This window comes from Notothenia coriiceps, unplaced genomic scaffold, assembly GCF_000735185.1.
Source record: "Notothenia coriiceps isolate Sejong01 unplaced genomic scaffold, NC01 NC01_scaffold00000339, whole genome shotgun sequence".
Taxonomy (NCBI): domain Eukaryota; kingdom Metazoa; phylum Chordata; class Actinopteri; order Perciformes; family Nototheniidae; genus Notothenia; species Notothenia coriiceps.
Window position 1 is genome coordinate 9,299,518 of NW_011333040.1, and position 13,738 is coordinate 9,313,255.

Consider the following 13,738-nt stretch of genomic DNA (forward strand, 5'->3'; position numbering starts at 1 on the left):
AGGTAGTACCGGGCAAACGGCCCCCGAGGAACAGGTTAAAGGTTGAAGGATACAGTGATTGAAAGGTTAATATTTCTTGTCAGAGTGTAAAAGACAGGTTTAAACAAATAGAACAAATCATTGTTTATAGGTTACACCGGCATCATACTTACACCTGGGGTTTTTTTTCAAAGGAGGAAGGCAACAGTAAGAGTTTACAAACGCAACTAATAGCATCTGAATCATTTTGTATTTCAGAACATTTTGTGATGTGACTACATGTGCAGTAAGAGGGAAAACAACATGTTTGCAGCCGACTCCTACAACAACAGATATGAAAAGCTTATCCCTCTTCTCTCCTGCACACACAGACACAGACTCGCGGCGACTACAAACGCCACCATTGATGAGCACCTGGTTGTGTGTGTGTGTGTGTGTGGTGTGTGTGTGTGTGTGTGTGTGTGTGTGTGCTTGTGTGTGTGTATGTGTGTTGTGTGTGTGTGTGTTTTGCATCGCCCCGGGCATCAGACCTGGTTTAAAACAACCACGAGATACACGCTGTGGACTTATTTTCTGGAAGAAGAGGCAGCCTTTTGTTTGAGCCTGATGAAAGCACCACATTCCTTTATTGAAAACGCTACCCCAACAAGCCGTTTCAATATCTCCTCAACTCCAGATCAGGCAGTCTCTGAAACCCCACGGGCATTCGCAGAGACGTATGAGTGTGTGTGTGTGTGTGTTGTGTGTGTGGTGTTGTGTGTGTGGTGTGTGTGTGTGTGTGTGTGTGTTGTGTGTGTGTGTGTGTGTGTGTTGTACCTGAAGAAGCTGTGATTTACTCCACACAGACTTTCCACAGCCTTTGGCAGAAGCGTGATTTCTGGAGTTTGAAACCCACCTGTGCTCTCAAACTGCTTCCGTCTGTCAAAAGGAACATGAAACGGGGTTAATACAGACAACGGAAAATGAAGTTAAAAGACTAACGAGTACTTGTAAAGCACTATGTTTTCATCTTCAAGGAGTTCACTTCCCAAGAAAAGTAATTTGATTTTCAATATAACTTTTTACTAACGTACATTAATAGGTGAATCGATATCTTCTTTCTTAAATCTAGCTATGTCGTTTTGAATTAGCCTATTTTGAGGTTATATCAAATAATAGTACATATATGATAATAAAAGAGGCCTATTTTTAGGGGATTCCAGAACTTAGATTTGTTCCGTTAAAATGTAAGTACAACAGAAAATAGTGTCATTTTTTATCCATCGCAAAGAACTCACGCTTCGTGGCAAGTACAGATCCCTGTTTATGAATTATTTTGTGTGTAGGGCCGAATAAAATCGAAGTTGTTGTGTTGTTTTGGAACTTTAGTCAGAGGGCCAGCTAGGTTTCTCTCCTGGAATGTAAGACTGTTAGTTCACATTGTAGTTTTTTCAGAATGTTTACACACCAAATCTTTCAGGATGGAACAAATAACAGACACTTTAGGATGTTCTGGGTTTCTGCCATATATGATGCTGATCCCAGTGGTTGATTCTTCCACATCTCTGAACCACCCAGTGTCTCAACCTCCTGAACCAAAGTATATCCTAACTTTTGTTTAACTTCGTGCTTTTTAATGCATGTAACATTAACTTGTTCTGTGGCTCTTTTTTCTGCTGTAACTACGTACATATCTCCCTCTGTGGAAGACTAATAAAGGTATTCCTGATTCTGAAAGATCCCCCCCCCCACCCACCCCTTTTTATTTTTTGTATTAAATGTTCTTTTATCTTATTTTCTTTTTCATATCTACCTTTTGGGATATTTTTCGACTTCTTTATTTATTTCCATTTGTATTATATACTTTCATGTCTTTCTTTCATAAATGGAGCTGAATGAAAATGGAGAAAAACTGTTGGCATAAATGTGAATATATTTGTATGATGAAACTGAAACAGAAATAAAAACCAAGTAAAAAAACCTCAATGATAATTAGAAACCATTACAAACCTACACATATTTGTGCGAAAACCAAAATACGTATATTCAAGACTCTCCAAAGCACCAAGAATCCAATAGTTAACACAATGAATATCAAACTCAAATTTCTCCTATGGGTTTTTCATTTCACACTTTTTGCGTTTGGTCCAGGTCATTTTGTCGTGTAGAAAACAGTTCTCTGAGCACACACCTCTCCTGGTCTGATCTTAATGTAGAAGTTGTTCCTCTTGTATGAAATCTTGAGGATTTTGGGCCAGGCGAAGCGGTTGATCCGCAGCCTGTCTTTGTAAACCAGGAGTCCGTTAGCGCACACACCTAGCATGATGTCCACGCCCTCAGAATCCTGTAGGAATCAAAAACACACATAATATCATGAAATAGTTCATGAATCCCTGATAAACATGTGTGTGTGCCGCCTGCTCGTCCATATCAGATCATGCTGCACACAGATTGATTTTTAAAGTAGTCTGCTTAAGCTCAACAGGAGCTCAATTAGCACACACACAACATTCAGTACAACTCTAACATGGTTACAGGCAGACTAACTCACTGACAAAGCTTTTAAGTCCAAGGCCGTGTGGTAATGGTATTGATTACAGCAGTGCATTCACACAGGGAAAATCTGTTGGGACTAATGGAGGAAGTTGATAATGGCCATTGACCGAGACACATAAACACATCACATGACCTTCACATGCTGTCAGCGGCTCGTCGATCGCTGCCATATACATGTTAGCACTTTGGCACAGACAGAATGGAAATCAAATTGACCACTTGCTGTTTGTGAGTAAATAAGGACTGCACAGTTACTTCACAGTCTGTCCTCAACTCTTTATATATTTACTTGCCAGCTATGGTGTAACAATCTAAATTGACATAAATGAATAAATATTGATAAATAGTATTAAAAACTGAACTGAAATATGAAACATCCACCCAAGAATATTTGCAGATAGCATGGCTTAAGTTTTTAGTGCAGTCATTTTCTGTAATAAAGACAGTGAAAAGATTTGTTTCACTAATGAACATATTGTTATAAGGTAAACGTTTTTTATTGTATTTGTACAGCGCTTTATCTTTGTGACTTCTCAAAGCGCTTTACATTTACAACTCATTATTCCCCCATCAACCTGATTCATGCATTTAAATCGAGTTGAATTGAACCAGCAAAACCAATATTTTGAAAAAATGTTGGGTTGAAACACATTTTATGATGACCAATGTTATTTTCCGATGTGTCGTAATGTGATTAAACCGGTTCAGAATGAAACCAATTTCAGTTTTTTTTTTGTATTTGAATTAAACATATCGAAGTGCATTAGTGTTTGTTTCAATATGATTGATAATTTAGTCTGACATTTAGCGTTTGAAAGGGTTCCTCTGTGGGTCTTGGCGTCATGAAACTTGCAAAAACACAAATTGATGACACGGGACAGAAATAGCTCTGCCCCCTGAATTCCCACAACTTTGCTTTGCCAGAAGAAAGATGCAACATTGGAAACGCTGTCTGTGCTGGTCTCATTCCCCCCCCCCGGTTGTCCCTCTGTGTTGCAAACAAGTGGAGCATGCTCTTAAAGGGCACTCGCCTCTTTCTTTCTTTCAAGGATCTGTCCCCATGTTATGTCTTTGTCTCCTCTGCATCCTCCGCCTCACATCCTCTCCTTCTATTTTCAGAGTCTCCCCCTCTCTCTCTTCTCATGCATATTTCCCCCATTTTTCAGACACAAAAATACTCGGACGCACATGGAAACATGCACGCACTCTGCTGATGACCTGCTCTCCCTGTGAGAGAGAGAGACTGGCTGTTCCCATGGCAATGGCCTCCATGTTTGTACAGCTGACACACACATACACTCACACAGACACACACAGATGCAGTGACCCGAACATGCAGACACACTCTTTCGACATCAAAGAAATGGTGCTACTCCCCTGATGTTAACAACAATGGAGGGGAGAGGAGAGGTGAGGAAAGGACAAGGACAAGAAAAGGAGAGGAAGAATGAGAGAAGAGGAACAGGCCAGAGAAGCAGATCAAAAAAGATGAGAAGAAGATGAGAGGAGCAAAAGATGAGGAAATATGAGGGGTGAAAGGAGAAGAGAAAAGAAGGAGGACAAGAGAGGTACAAGAGGAGAAGGGGGGGAGAAGAGGAATGGGAGATGAAGAGGAAAGGAGAGGAAAAGGAGGAAGGTCAGAGGATATCAAGAGGAAAAGATAGGAGAAGAAAGTAAAACATAAATGGAGAGTAAGAAAAAAAAGGAAAAGAGATAAGAGATGGAATAGAAGAAGAAGAAGCGAAGGAGAGAAAGAACATAGCAGGAGGAAAAGGAGATGGCATTTCTTTCTTCAAACCTTAGCATGGTGCAGGTCCACCCCGTACATGGAAAGCTTCTTGGCATTTTCCAAAAACTGGACGTCGGCTAGTGCCGGTGTCATTCCCCTAAACACCCAGAAAAAGGCAAATGACTACAAACACCCAAACATTTACAATAGTATGATAGCATAAATCCATACAGTTGGAATATATGGAACAGGGACATAACCGAGTCATGGTCCATTTACTACAATAAGGAAACGATGTACAGATTTAAAATAACACACAAAAAACATACATCCTTGTCCCGGTCTACTTTCGACAACCTGTATCTCTGACCTGTGGGACTTGTGGAGTTCAAGAATCTTCTCCTCCATCTCTTTGTTCTGATTGGGCGCAAAGGTCAGCTGACCGACGTTGTCCAGAGGCCGAGGCTGGTCGGGTTCATAGTCACCGGCTTCTGCCTGAAAAACCAAAAGGAGACGTTAAAATAATACTTAGGGACACCTAAAACGATACAATGATATTTTCTGTTCAGAAGAAGGGCGTTGGGGTCATAGCCAGTGTTGTGGGCAAGCCATTACATGTTATTATGGTGTGTTGATTCACAGAGTTTGAGCACCATATTTGAGCCAATTTTTAAGATTGTAGGTAAAGCCTTTGAAAACATGTGGAAACTTGTATCCATACACCATGTATTGTACCTGCAGAGTGTACGACCCCAGCAGAGCGTGAGTGACAAAGGAGCAAGGCAGTCGTCCCGAAGCCACATCTTCACGGAGCTGCAGACACAACAGGTACCTGCATGAGAGGAAAGAAGGGAATCAGGCTGGGCTTAAGTCTAATCAAAAATTCTAATCCAGACTTTGTGACTGAAACCGGCTCCATCGTTCGTGCTAATGATAAAAAGATCAGTCAAAGGTCCTCCTGTGAGGCCCGAGCAGACGGGGTCAGCTGGTGCAGATTAAATGTCTTTGTTGGTGCCGTGTCTGGTGTAGGATTTCTTTTAGTTTGCTGGTACACTGGTTTGTTGGTATAACCTTGCGTCTAATCCTCGCCATGACATACCCAAACTCGTAACGTGCAGTTAGTGAATTGTCCGGCACTGTGAGCTACCCCCCTAAAGTTCATTATGTGAATAGAGCTTCTGTGTGAATGACTGATTCAGACACCTCAGGGTGCTGGTAAATGGGTCTGAAAATCTCATTCAAAGTCACCTTGGCGGGACATGCTGATGTGGAGGCTTTAACACCAGTCATCCAAATACAGGGCTTCTTTATACTTAGTAATATGTGGCCTCAGGACTTTAATCCAGCATGTTAATATGGTGTAAAACATATTGATTCTTAAATATGATAATGTACAATAATAAAGCCTTTGGCAAACCCTCTGAAAAGAGACATTCAATGGGGCCATCAAATGTTTTTTCAGCTTTCCCATCGTATGTTTTAAAGTTTTTTTTGTATGTAAATGGTCTGCAAAGGCTAAAATCCAAAACTTTCTCATGCCTGAAACACTTTGATTGTAATCCTTAGATGTATTCTGTAACAAAGTGACATCACTATGTAACACGCCATTTATTTTGGCTAGCGATCACACAAATTGTATGTGATAGAGATGTGCCGCTCCTTGGCCTAAGCAGTTGACCAATCATACCAGAGTCGGCCAGCTAACCAATCAGAGCAGATTGGGCTCTGGTTTCAGACAGAGGGTGAAAAGAGATGCTGTAGCATTAAAGCATGGAACCACAAATATGAACATGAAAATGAGTGTAATACGGACCCTTTAAATACAATTCTATTGAAAAAAAAAATGTTGTTTGTACTCTAGGTGAGTGAATGCAATTTAGTGAGTGTGTGTCCTCAATTAGCCTTCAGCCACAACCATCAGAGAAAGTGTTTTCGCCCCATTAGCCGAACACTCCAACCTAAATGCTGAGTGCCCTGAGCATGCCCAGGTTTGTGTGTGTGCATTCAAATGTACAAATATAAATGAGTTTGCAATGTGCGCCATGCCAACTTGTGTTTTTCTTAACTTTTGCTATAGGCCTTACAATCCATTTCGAAAGTGACATTGTAATGCTGCAGCTAAAGATTTAGTAAATACCATAAAAGGGGCTGCAAGAAAAAGTGTATGTTGGACTTAAAATCACCAGGTAGACAGGAAACAGAACTCCAAATAAATGTTACTCCGTGTCTGCTGAATGTCTAAATAGAACTGTCTGCTAAAGAATTCACTTCAAAAGGGAATAAATGTTTTTTTACAGTTTCCTTTCTTTCTTTACATTGTATCATAAGAAACTAATAATGTAGCTTTATGGAAAAGGTGGTACAAATCTAAGATGTGTGTGTGTGTGTGTGTGTGTGTGTGTGTGTGTGTGTGTGTGTGTGTGTGTGTGTGTGTGTGTGTGTGTGTGTGTGTGTGTGTGTGTGTGTGTGTGTGAGAGAGAGAGTAGAGTAGTAGTGTGTGTGTGTGTGTGTGTGTGTGTGTGTGTGTGTAGGTGTGTGTGTGTACCTGGTAATGTCTTCAGTGAGCAGTGAGGGGTCGGGGGGGTAAAACTTGACGCTGAATGCGAACTTCCAGTTGTTACCTGGAGGAAGAGAGATTATTAATTAGATCATTGATTTACAGCACAGCATCATTACATATTTAAAAAGTACAATGGAAGTATGTCTATATGAGAACAAAAGTGTAAAATGGTAAAACCAGCGTTAAGTTTTATATTTCTATGCTAATCCATCCATTCATTCCTCTGCCCATATCAGGTGTGTGTGTGTGTGTGTGTGTGTGTGTGTGTGTGTGTGTGTGTGTGTGTGTGTGTGTGTGTGTGTGTGTGTGTGTGTGTGTGTGTGTGTGTGTGTGTGTGTGAAAGTGTGTGTGTGAAAGTGTGTGTGTGAAAGTGTGTGTGTGAAAGTGTGTGTGTGAAAGTGTGTGTGTGAAAGTGTGTGAGTGTGTGAAAGTGGGTGTGAGTGAGGGCAGCTAATGCGAAACAGCTTTTAGATAGTGCTAAGCCTGGTCCATCACACACACATATACACACAAACATATACACACATACACACACAAATACAGCAGCAGATCAAAACTGGTATTGCATAACCTCATCCTGTCTTTATCTTAAAAAAATTATCTCCATCATCATCATAAACAAAAGCACGCAACATCATCATAATATCGTTCCTTTTGGATTTCCTATAAACTTTCATTCGAATAAAACGTCCTGTTATCCTTCCCACAGGAGGCCAAATTGCCCTGCATGCCAACCATCCCCCCCTTCTTTCTGCGTCCCTCTGCCTAACAACTACACACACATGCCCACACACTCAATATAAAGATTGCGATCACGTCGTGTGTAAAATTCCGTCAGGGAGAAGCTGCCATCACATCGAGACCATTTCATCCTCCAAGGTCACAACCAAGTCCACAGTAACACATACCGTACACACACACACACACACACACACACACACACACACACACACACACACACACACACACACACACACACACACACACACACACACACACACACACACACACACACACACATTATCTCAAACACAGCACACACACACACACACACACACACACACACACACACACACACACACACACACACACACACACACACACACACACACACACACACACACACACACACACACCATTTTTGCACAGTTGCAGATTAGGATTCATCTTAATTTGTAGTTTTAGTGTTATATTTTTTCATAGAATGATATTCATTTATGGCTGGCAAGGACAATACCTTTTAGCGTCGAAACCGGATAAAAAACAGATGGATGCAAGAGAGTACAACACTTACTGGCTGGTTTTATTAATACAAATTGTCACTTTATTGCATAAATGCTCGCATTTTGCCTTTCACAAACATCATTTTTAACTGCCACCAAAAAATGATCCTCTATCTGCTTGCTGTGCACAAAACGAAGCACTCACCTGGTAAAACTGGGCAGTAAAGTGCCAATCTCACAGCACCATAAATAAATATTATATATTTTTTGACATGACATTTAAAGCTTCATTCTAACAGATGGTTCAAATGAAAACCCTTGGTACAGCACTATTCCATTTCATTCTAATAGTGCTGTACCAAGGGTTTTCATTTGAACCATCACGTATTCTTTCCACAGATTCCATTTTAGTCGCTTAACGTACAGAAATGGAAAATATCGAGTGCGTCTGGCTGTATGGACGTCAGGGCTCTCGACTAACTTTTTTCACCATCCTCCCGGAACCGTCCCGAAATACAATCTAAGCCGGCCCGAAATTAATGTGGACCGTCCCGAATTTAAAATATTAGTTTTTCTACTACTTATCATTAGTTAAAATCATTCAAAGTGACCTTTAACATAAATAAAACATCATACAAATCATTAGATGATAATTCATCAACCTTTTTATTTGAGTAAATCAGTCAATCACATGAACAAAGGCCAAATATATTTAAACAAACACACAAACGAGAAAATTACTCTAATATTGAATCAAATCAAGTCCCATCCAATTAACAAAAAAATCCAACACTCTGTCCTGAAGACAGAACCCAGAGTAACCACTAACCAGGATGACAGTCTGTAACACAGTCAGGAGACCTTTACAAAGTGCCCCGCCCCCTCGCACACAGACAGGAGAGAGAGATCTCGTCTGGATTGGAAAGCTCGAAAATACATCATAGACGCATGTTGTAGTCTTATTGCATATTAGAAACGGAGTTGGATAAACTAAAACTGCGATATAATGTTTATGTAGCAATACTACATATGACATATATTTTTTAAATGTCTCCAGTACCGATAAAAAGTCAGATAACGTCGGAGCTTAACGTTACCACTGTCTTTAATAATTCCGGCCCGGGCGAAGCCCATTTAATACCGGGGCTCGGTACCCATCCATACATGGGGAGAGGCCCAGCATATTGCTAAGGACTAAATACGATGGAGGGTTCTCATCTCAGCCTTATTACCCATAGGGGATGAAGAGGAGTAAGTAAATAAAGAGGCCGGCGCTCCAGGGTCTGGTTCTGCTGTGCGTTTTTTTGATGTAACGGTAAAACATTTCAGAATTCCTCCACGGGATACCATTGTCATTTTACATCACTCAACCCGCGAAATACACACACTCAGTACATAGCCTACTGTAGATAGACCCGCGAATTTGCGGGCCAGGAATTCGCGGGCACAGCCAGCTGTGCGGCTGGCTGACAGCCATGGGCACAGCTTACGTGTGTGTGTGTGTGTGTCTGTCTGTGTGTGTGTGTGTGTGTGTGTGTGTGTGTGTGTGTGTGTGTGTGTGTGTGTTCGCGGGTTGCTAAATGTTTTGTGTGTTTATGTTGACAAGGAGGTTTAATAACTGTGTGCTGTGCTACACACAACTTGCAGTCGATTTCATTTTCATCTGCGTTTGTAGTAGAGTTAGCAGGGTATTTTTATTTTAACTCTCTTCCCAAATTCGTCCCAAAATTATTTTTTATCCTCCCTGACACTATTTTTTTCGGCCCCGGGACGACGGGACGTCCTTAAGCTCGAGCCCTGATGGACGTGTGTTGGTGTGTGGGAGTGAATTGAGTTTGTATGTTTTGTTGGCAGCGTTAAGTGCTTTGTGAGTCTCTCCTGTCCGTTATCTTCCTACACAACCACATGCCGCCCATCAATACTCCCCATGACGCATAGAATACACACATACTGACACACATGCTATCCCCCCCCCCCCCTCCTCCTACATCCACTACTCTCTTCCTGGCAACAATTCATCCCGTGTCATCCACAGGTCGTTCCCACTCAGGCTTCTTCGGGTTACTTTCAAAATAGACTCTGTATGTTTGAGTATATTGACAACTTGTCACAGAAAATAGAGGAACACTGTTTTGTTGAAAATGGTATTGCACAGAAATTCAATAATCTGTAGGAAGTACGATGTCAAATACAAAAGATAATTTTTTATTATCAAACTTTTTCTGTTGGGTTTATATCCAGAGAAGGACTGCATTGTTTGGCAATAGGTTAACAGCCCAAGCAGTACTCATTAGTTACGACTAATATTATCAAGCCTTCCCTGAGAAATAATATCTAACATATTACATTTAAGCCAGCATATATTTGAGAATATACGGAGGTCATTTATATTATTTATGTGAATTTCTGGATTTAACTGACAATCATATGGGCGACCAATTGCAGTGACAATGCACTTTGCAAGCTTGTTTATATTTTATTATAAACATTTTATATTTTCAATCTTTAACGATTATTATATTCCATTAAAATAGTCCACTATGAACCCAATTACCATTTGTAATACAGATTTAGCATTTGTGATTTTATCAAACTTTTTGTGTGTCCCCTTTGTAAGTGAATGCAGCGACTCTGATTCGTGGTACATGTATATCATATGAATGTAAAAGGCTGTAGTTTATATTCTTACAAATGTAAAGAAAAATGTATACCTTGCAAAAAATATAGGATTTTAGTGAAGCACACTTTCACTTATGATCCTATACTTTAGCGTAGACTGTTGCTGTTTGCTTTTATAACTGAATTGGCTGCTAAAGTACTTCCTGTATGAGCACAGTAAGACACCAAACACCATAAAGGTTGGCTGTGGAGAGTACATGCGCGCTGCTGTTAAACATTAACAACAGACACACGCACTGGACTAAATCCAGAGTCTCCAGCCTTTCTGCTCGGCTGCCAGCCCGACTCAGAGAGCGAGAGGAAATCTTGTTCTCATTATCCGTCAAAGTGACATCTTAGAAGGGGCTCACTGGCTGGGATTAATATTTGACTGCTCTGAATGTTTTTTGTGTTACAATGGATTTGACTTCAGACAACTCAGATTTGTGGGTTCAAGTTTCTTGGAAGCAACTTTTTCTCTCTTATTTTTCAAATTTCTTTTTCAAGTTATATTAGTTTTTCCTTCATCCTCTCTCTATTTAGCTCATGTATTTTCATTGTGTCAAACCTAAGTTTTTTTCATGATTTTTCTCTATTGTTTGACCTAATGCTCAAGTCATGATTCCACAGACACAAACAACAGACACACCCACAAAGTGTTGGTCATGGTAATCTGAATTGTGGGAAGGAGTCTAACCTACAACAACAAACCCTTTAGACTGACTTTTTTTTCATTTTTCAGTCCACCAAAATGACAATTTCGGAAAGCTCTCTTTTAAATCCTTACATCATAAGGTTTAAGGCTTGCACGTGGTACAGCTTAAAATCATTCCAAAAATGAAACAAGGACCCCAAAAAACAACTGTTTAGGTCCCAGCTGGGTATGTAGTGACGTAGCGTGGCGACTGCTGGGTGTAAACCGATGGTAGATTAGAGCAGATTGGTGTCAAACCTGTCATTTGTGTGGTGCTGTGTCTGTACACACACGGGCACAAATATACAACTCGCATGATACAGCCTTTCAGTATCTACACACACACACACAGAAAAATGCACACAAATGAAGACCAGTTGCATATCGCTGATCCACAAACCACAGGCACACACAGTGAAACTGCCACAAGCCAATGAGGCATGCATGTTCACCACACGCTTACACACACAGCCAACTACCTCACATACACTCGTTCAAAAATAACACTTTATGAGCCAAAAGTATATGTTTTTACAAAGCCTTTCCCTTAAAAGTGCAACTTGGAGTTTTGAGGCTGGGTGTTAAAGCCTGTTTTTACTTCAAATATGAAGACCAAGACAAAAATAGCAAGAGTTAAGATTTTCCTGAAGAGAAGTCAGCTAAAGTTTTGGGCATTTTTTTCAAAACCCTTCTAAAGAGAATGACATTGTACAGCAAGAAGTACCAAAAGAAGTTCACAACTTCTAATTAAATCCTCAACAAATACAATGACAAAGTGGAGACACACCAAGCTAATTTGTCGTGATTCTAAAAAGATGTCATTTGTAATTGTGCTCTGAACGTAATATAGAGACGTCATCACAAATGGAGGACACCTTTTTTTATTGTTACCAACACATGCGTCCATTCAAAAACAAAACAAAGCTTTGACGATGCTTGGTTGCTCCACACACTTGACACCACACCGCACCTTTCCCCGCATTTATAAATGAACAGCTGTTCATAAAGCGAGCAATAAATAATGAAGTAAACAGGTCACACCTTGGTAACTGCGTTTATTCTGCTAACTTCGCAAAGACTGCTGTCGTGAGGTTTCAAATGTCTCCGGCTTTGTTTGTCTTTATTGTGAAGCTGTTTCTTTCATTAATTCATTATATATATTTAATGTATCGCCTTTCGGCAGAGAAGTTGGGGCTACCGTGTTATGTGAAATATATTGTTGATGAAGGCAGAGGGAGACATGGATAGATGAATGTGTGTATGGTTGGATGTATGGATAGATGTGTGTATGAAACTTAAAGAAGGCAAAAAAGAAACTTACTGCGTATCTGTCTCTTGATTTCCTTAGTGGGATCCAACCAACACTGTAGAGAGGTAGAGAGACACAGAGCAGGAAGAAAGAAAAATTGCTGTGAAATAATGTATGTCACAAGACACTGTACAGACATCCATGTCTGGAGTTCCTTTATGTGTACATTACTGACTTTTTGGGGATACAGTACATCCTGTGTGTGTGTGTGTGTGTGTGTGTGTGTGTGTGTGTGTGTGTGTGTGTGTGTGTGTGTGTGTGTGTGTGTGTGTGTGTGTGTGTGTGTGCATACCTTCTGTTCATGGCTGTCAATGTAAGCGAGTCCAAAGTAGTCTTTCTCCATGAGGTTAAGGTGCTCACACACCTTAAAGAAGAGGAATTGGCCCTTGGCACGTTTCTGCAGCAAGAGAGAGGATTATAGATTAGAGTGTGTACTGTACTGTATTCATTTGATGGGAAAACAAAATGTAAGGGGACGTATTGTGCTCATTTTCAGGTCTTATTTTAATGTTGGGTTATAGCCAGAACATGTCTACATGATTTAACTTTAGAGAACTAACTGTTGATGTCAAGTGTCATTCTACAGTTTGAGAAGACCCATTTAAAAACTCGTAAAAAACTAATTTTGAATAGCAGTTAAACACTTGCTCAATCCTCTCAATGCGTCCTTGTTTCTTCTGTTTCATTACATCTCTCCCTTTATTTCCCTGTTTCCCTGTCTGTCTCCGGGCAACACATTCCTTCAAAGGCCCGATAGGGCTTTAGCCATAAAATCCTCCACACTCAGCTATGACAATGACATTTAGCACACATCCATGCACCCGAACACACACACAGCTGCGACCTTTAGACGAATAGAAGGTCAGACAGGGAGCGGGTGGAAAGAGGGAAAAAAAAGATGAGAAAATAATGTTCATTTAATTTCAATAAGTCAGCACAGCTTCAGTCCGGCGCTCGACACACACACACACACACACACACACACACACACACACACACACACACACACACACACACACACACACACACACACACACACACACACACACAC

At 40.6% G+C, this 13,738-nt stretch overlaps 1 protein-coding gene across 1 annotated transcript in view; it reads right to left on the reverse strand.

The window, feature by feature from the left end:
* Positions 1 to 13,738, reverse strand: part of LOC104950667 (band 4.1-like protein 2) — a 61,052-nt gene that overhangs the window by 22,456 nt on the left and 24,858 nt on the right. Inside the window, 9 exon segments of the mRNA XM_010777215.1 lie at positions 796 to 812; positions 815 to 879; positions 2,146 to 2,302; positions 4,313 to 4,400; positions 4,614 to 4,738; positions 4,979 to 5,075; positions 6,789 to 6,864; positions 12,700 to 12,742; positions 12,980 to 13,084. Of these exon segments, the coding sequence (XP_010775517.1) occupies positions 796 to 812; positions 815 to 879; positions 2,146 to 2,302; positions 4,313 to 4,400; positions 4,614 to 4,738; positions 4,979 to 5,075; positions 6,789 to 6,864; positions 12,700 to 12,742; positions 12,980 to 13,084 (773 nt within the window).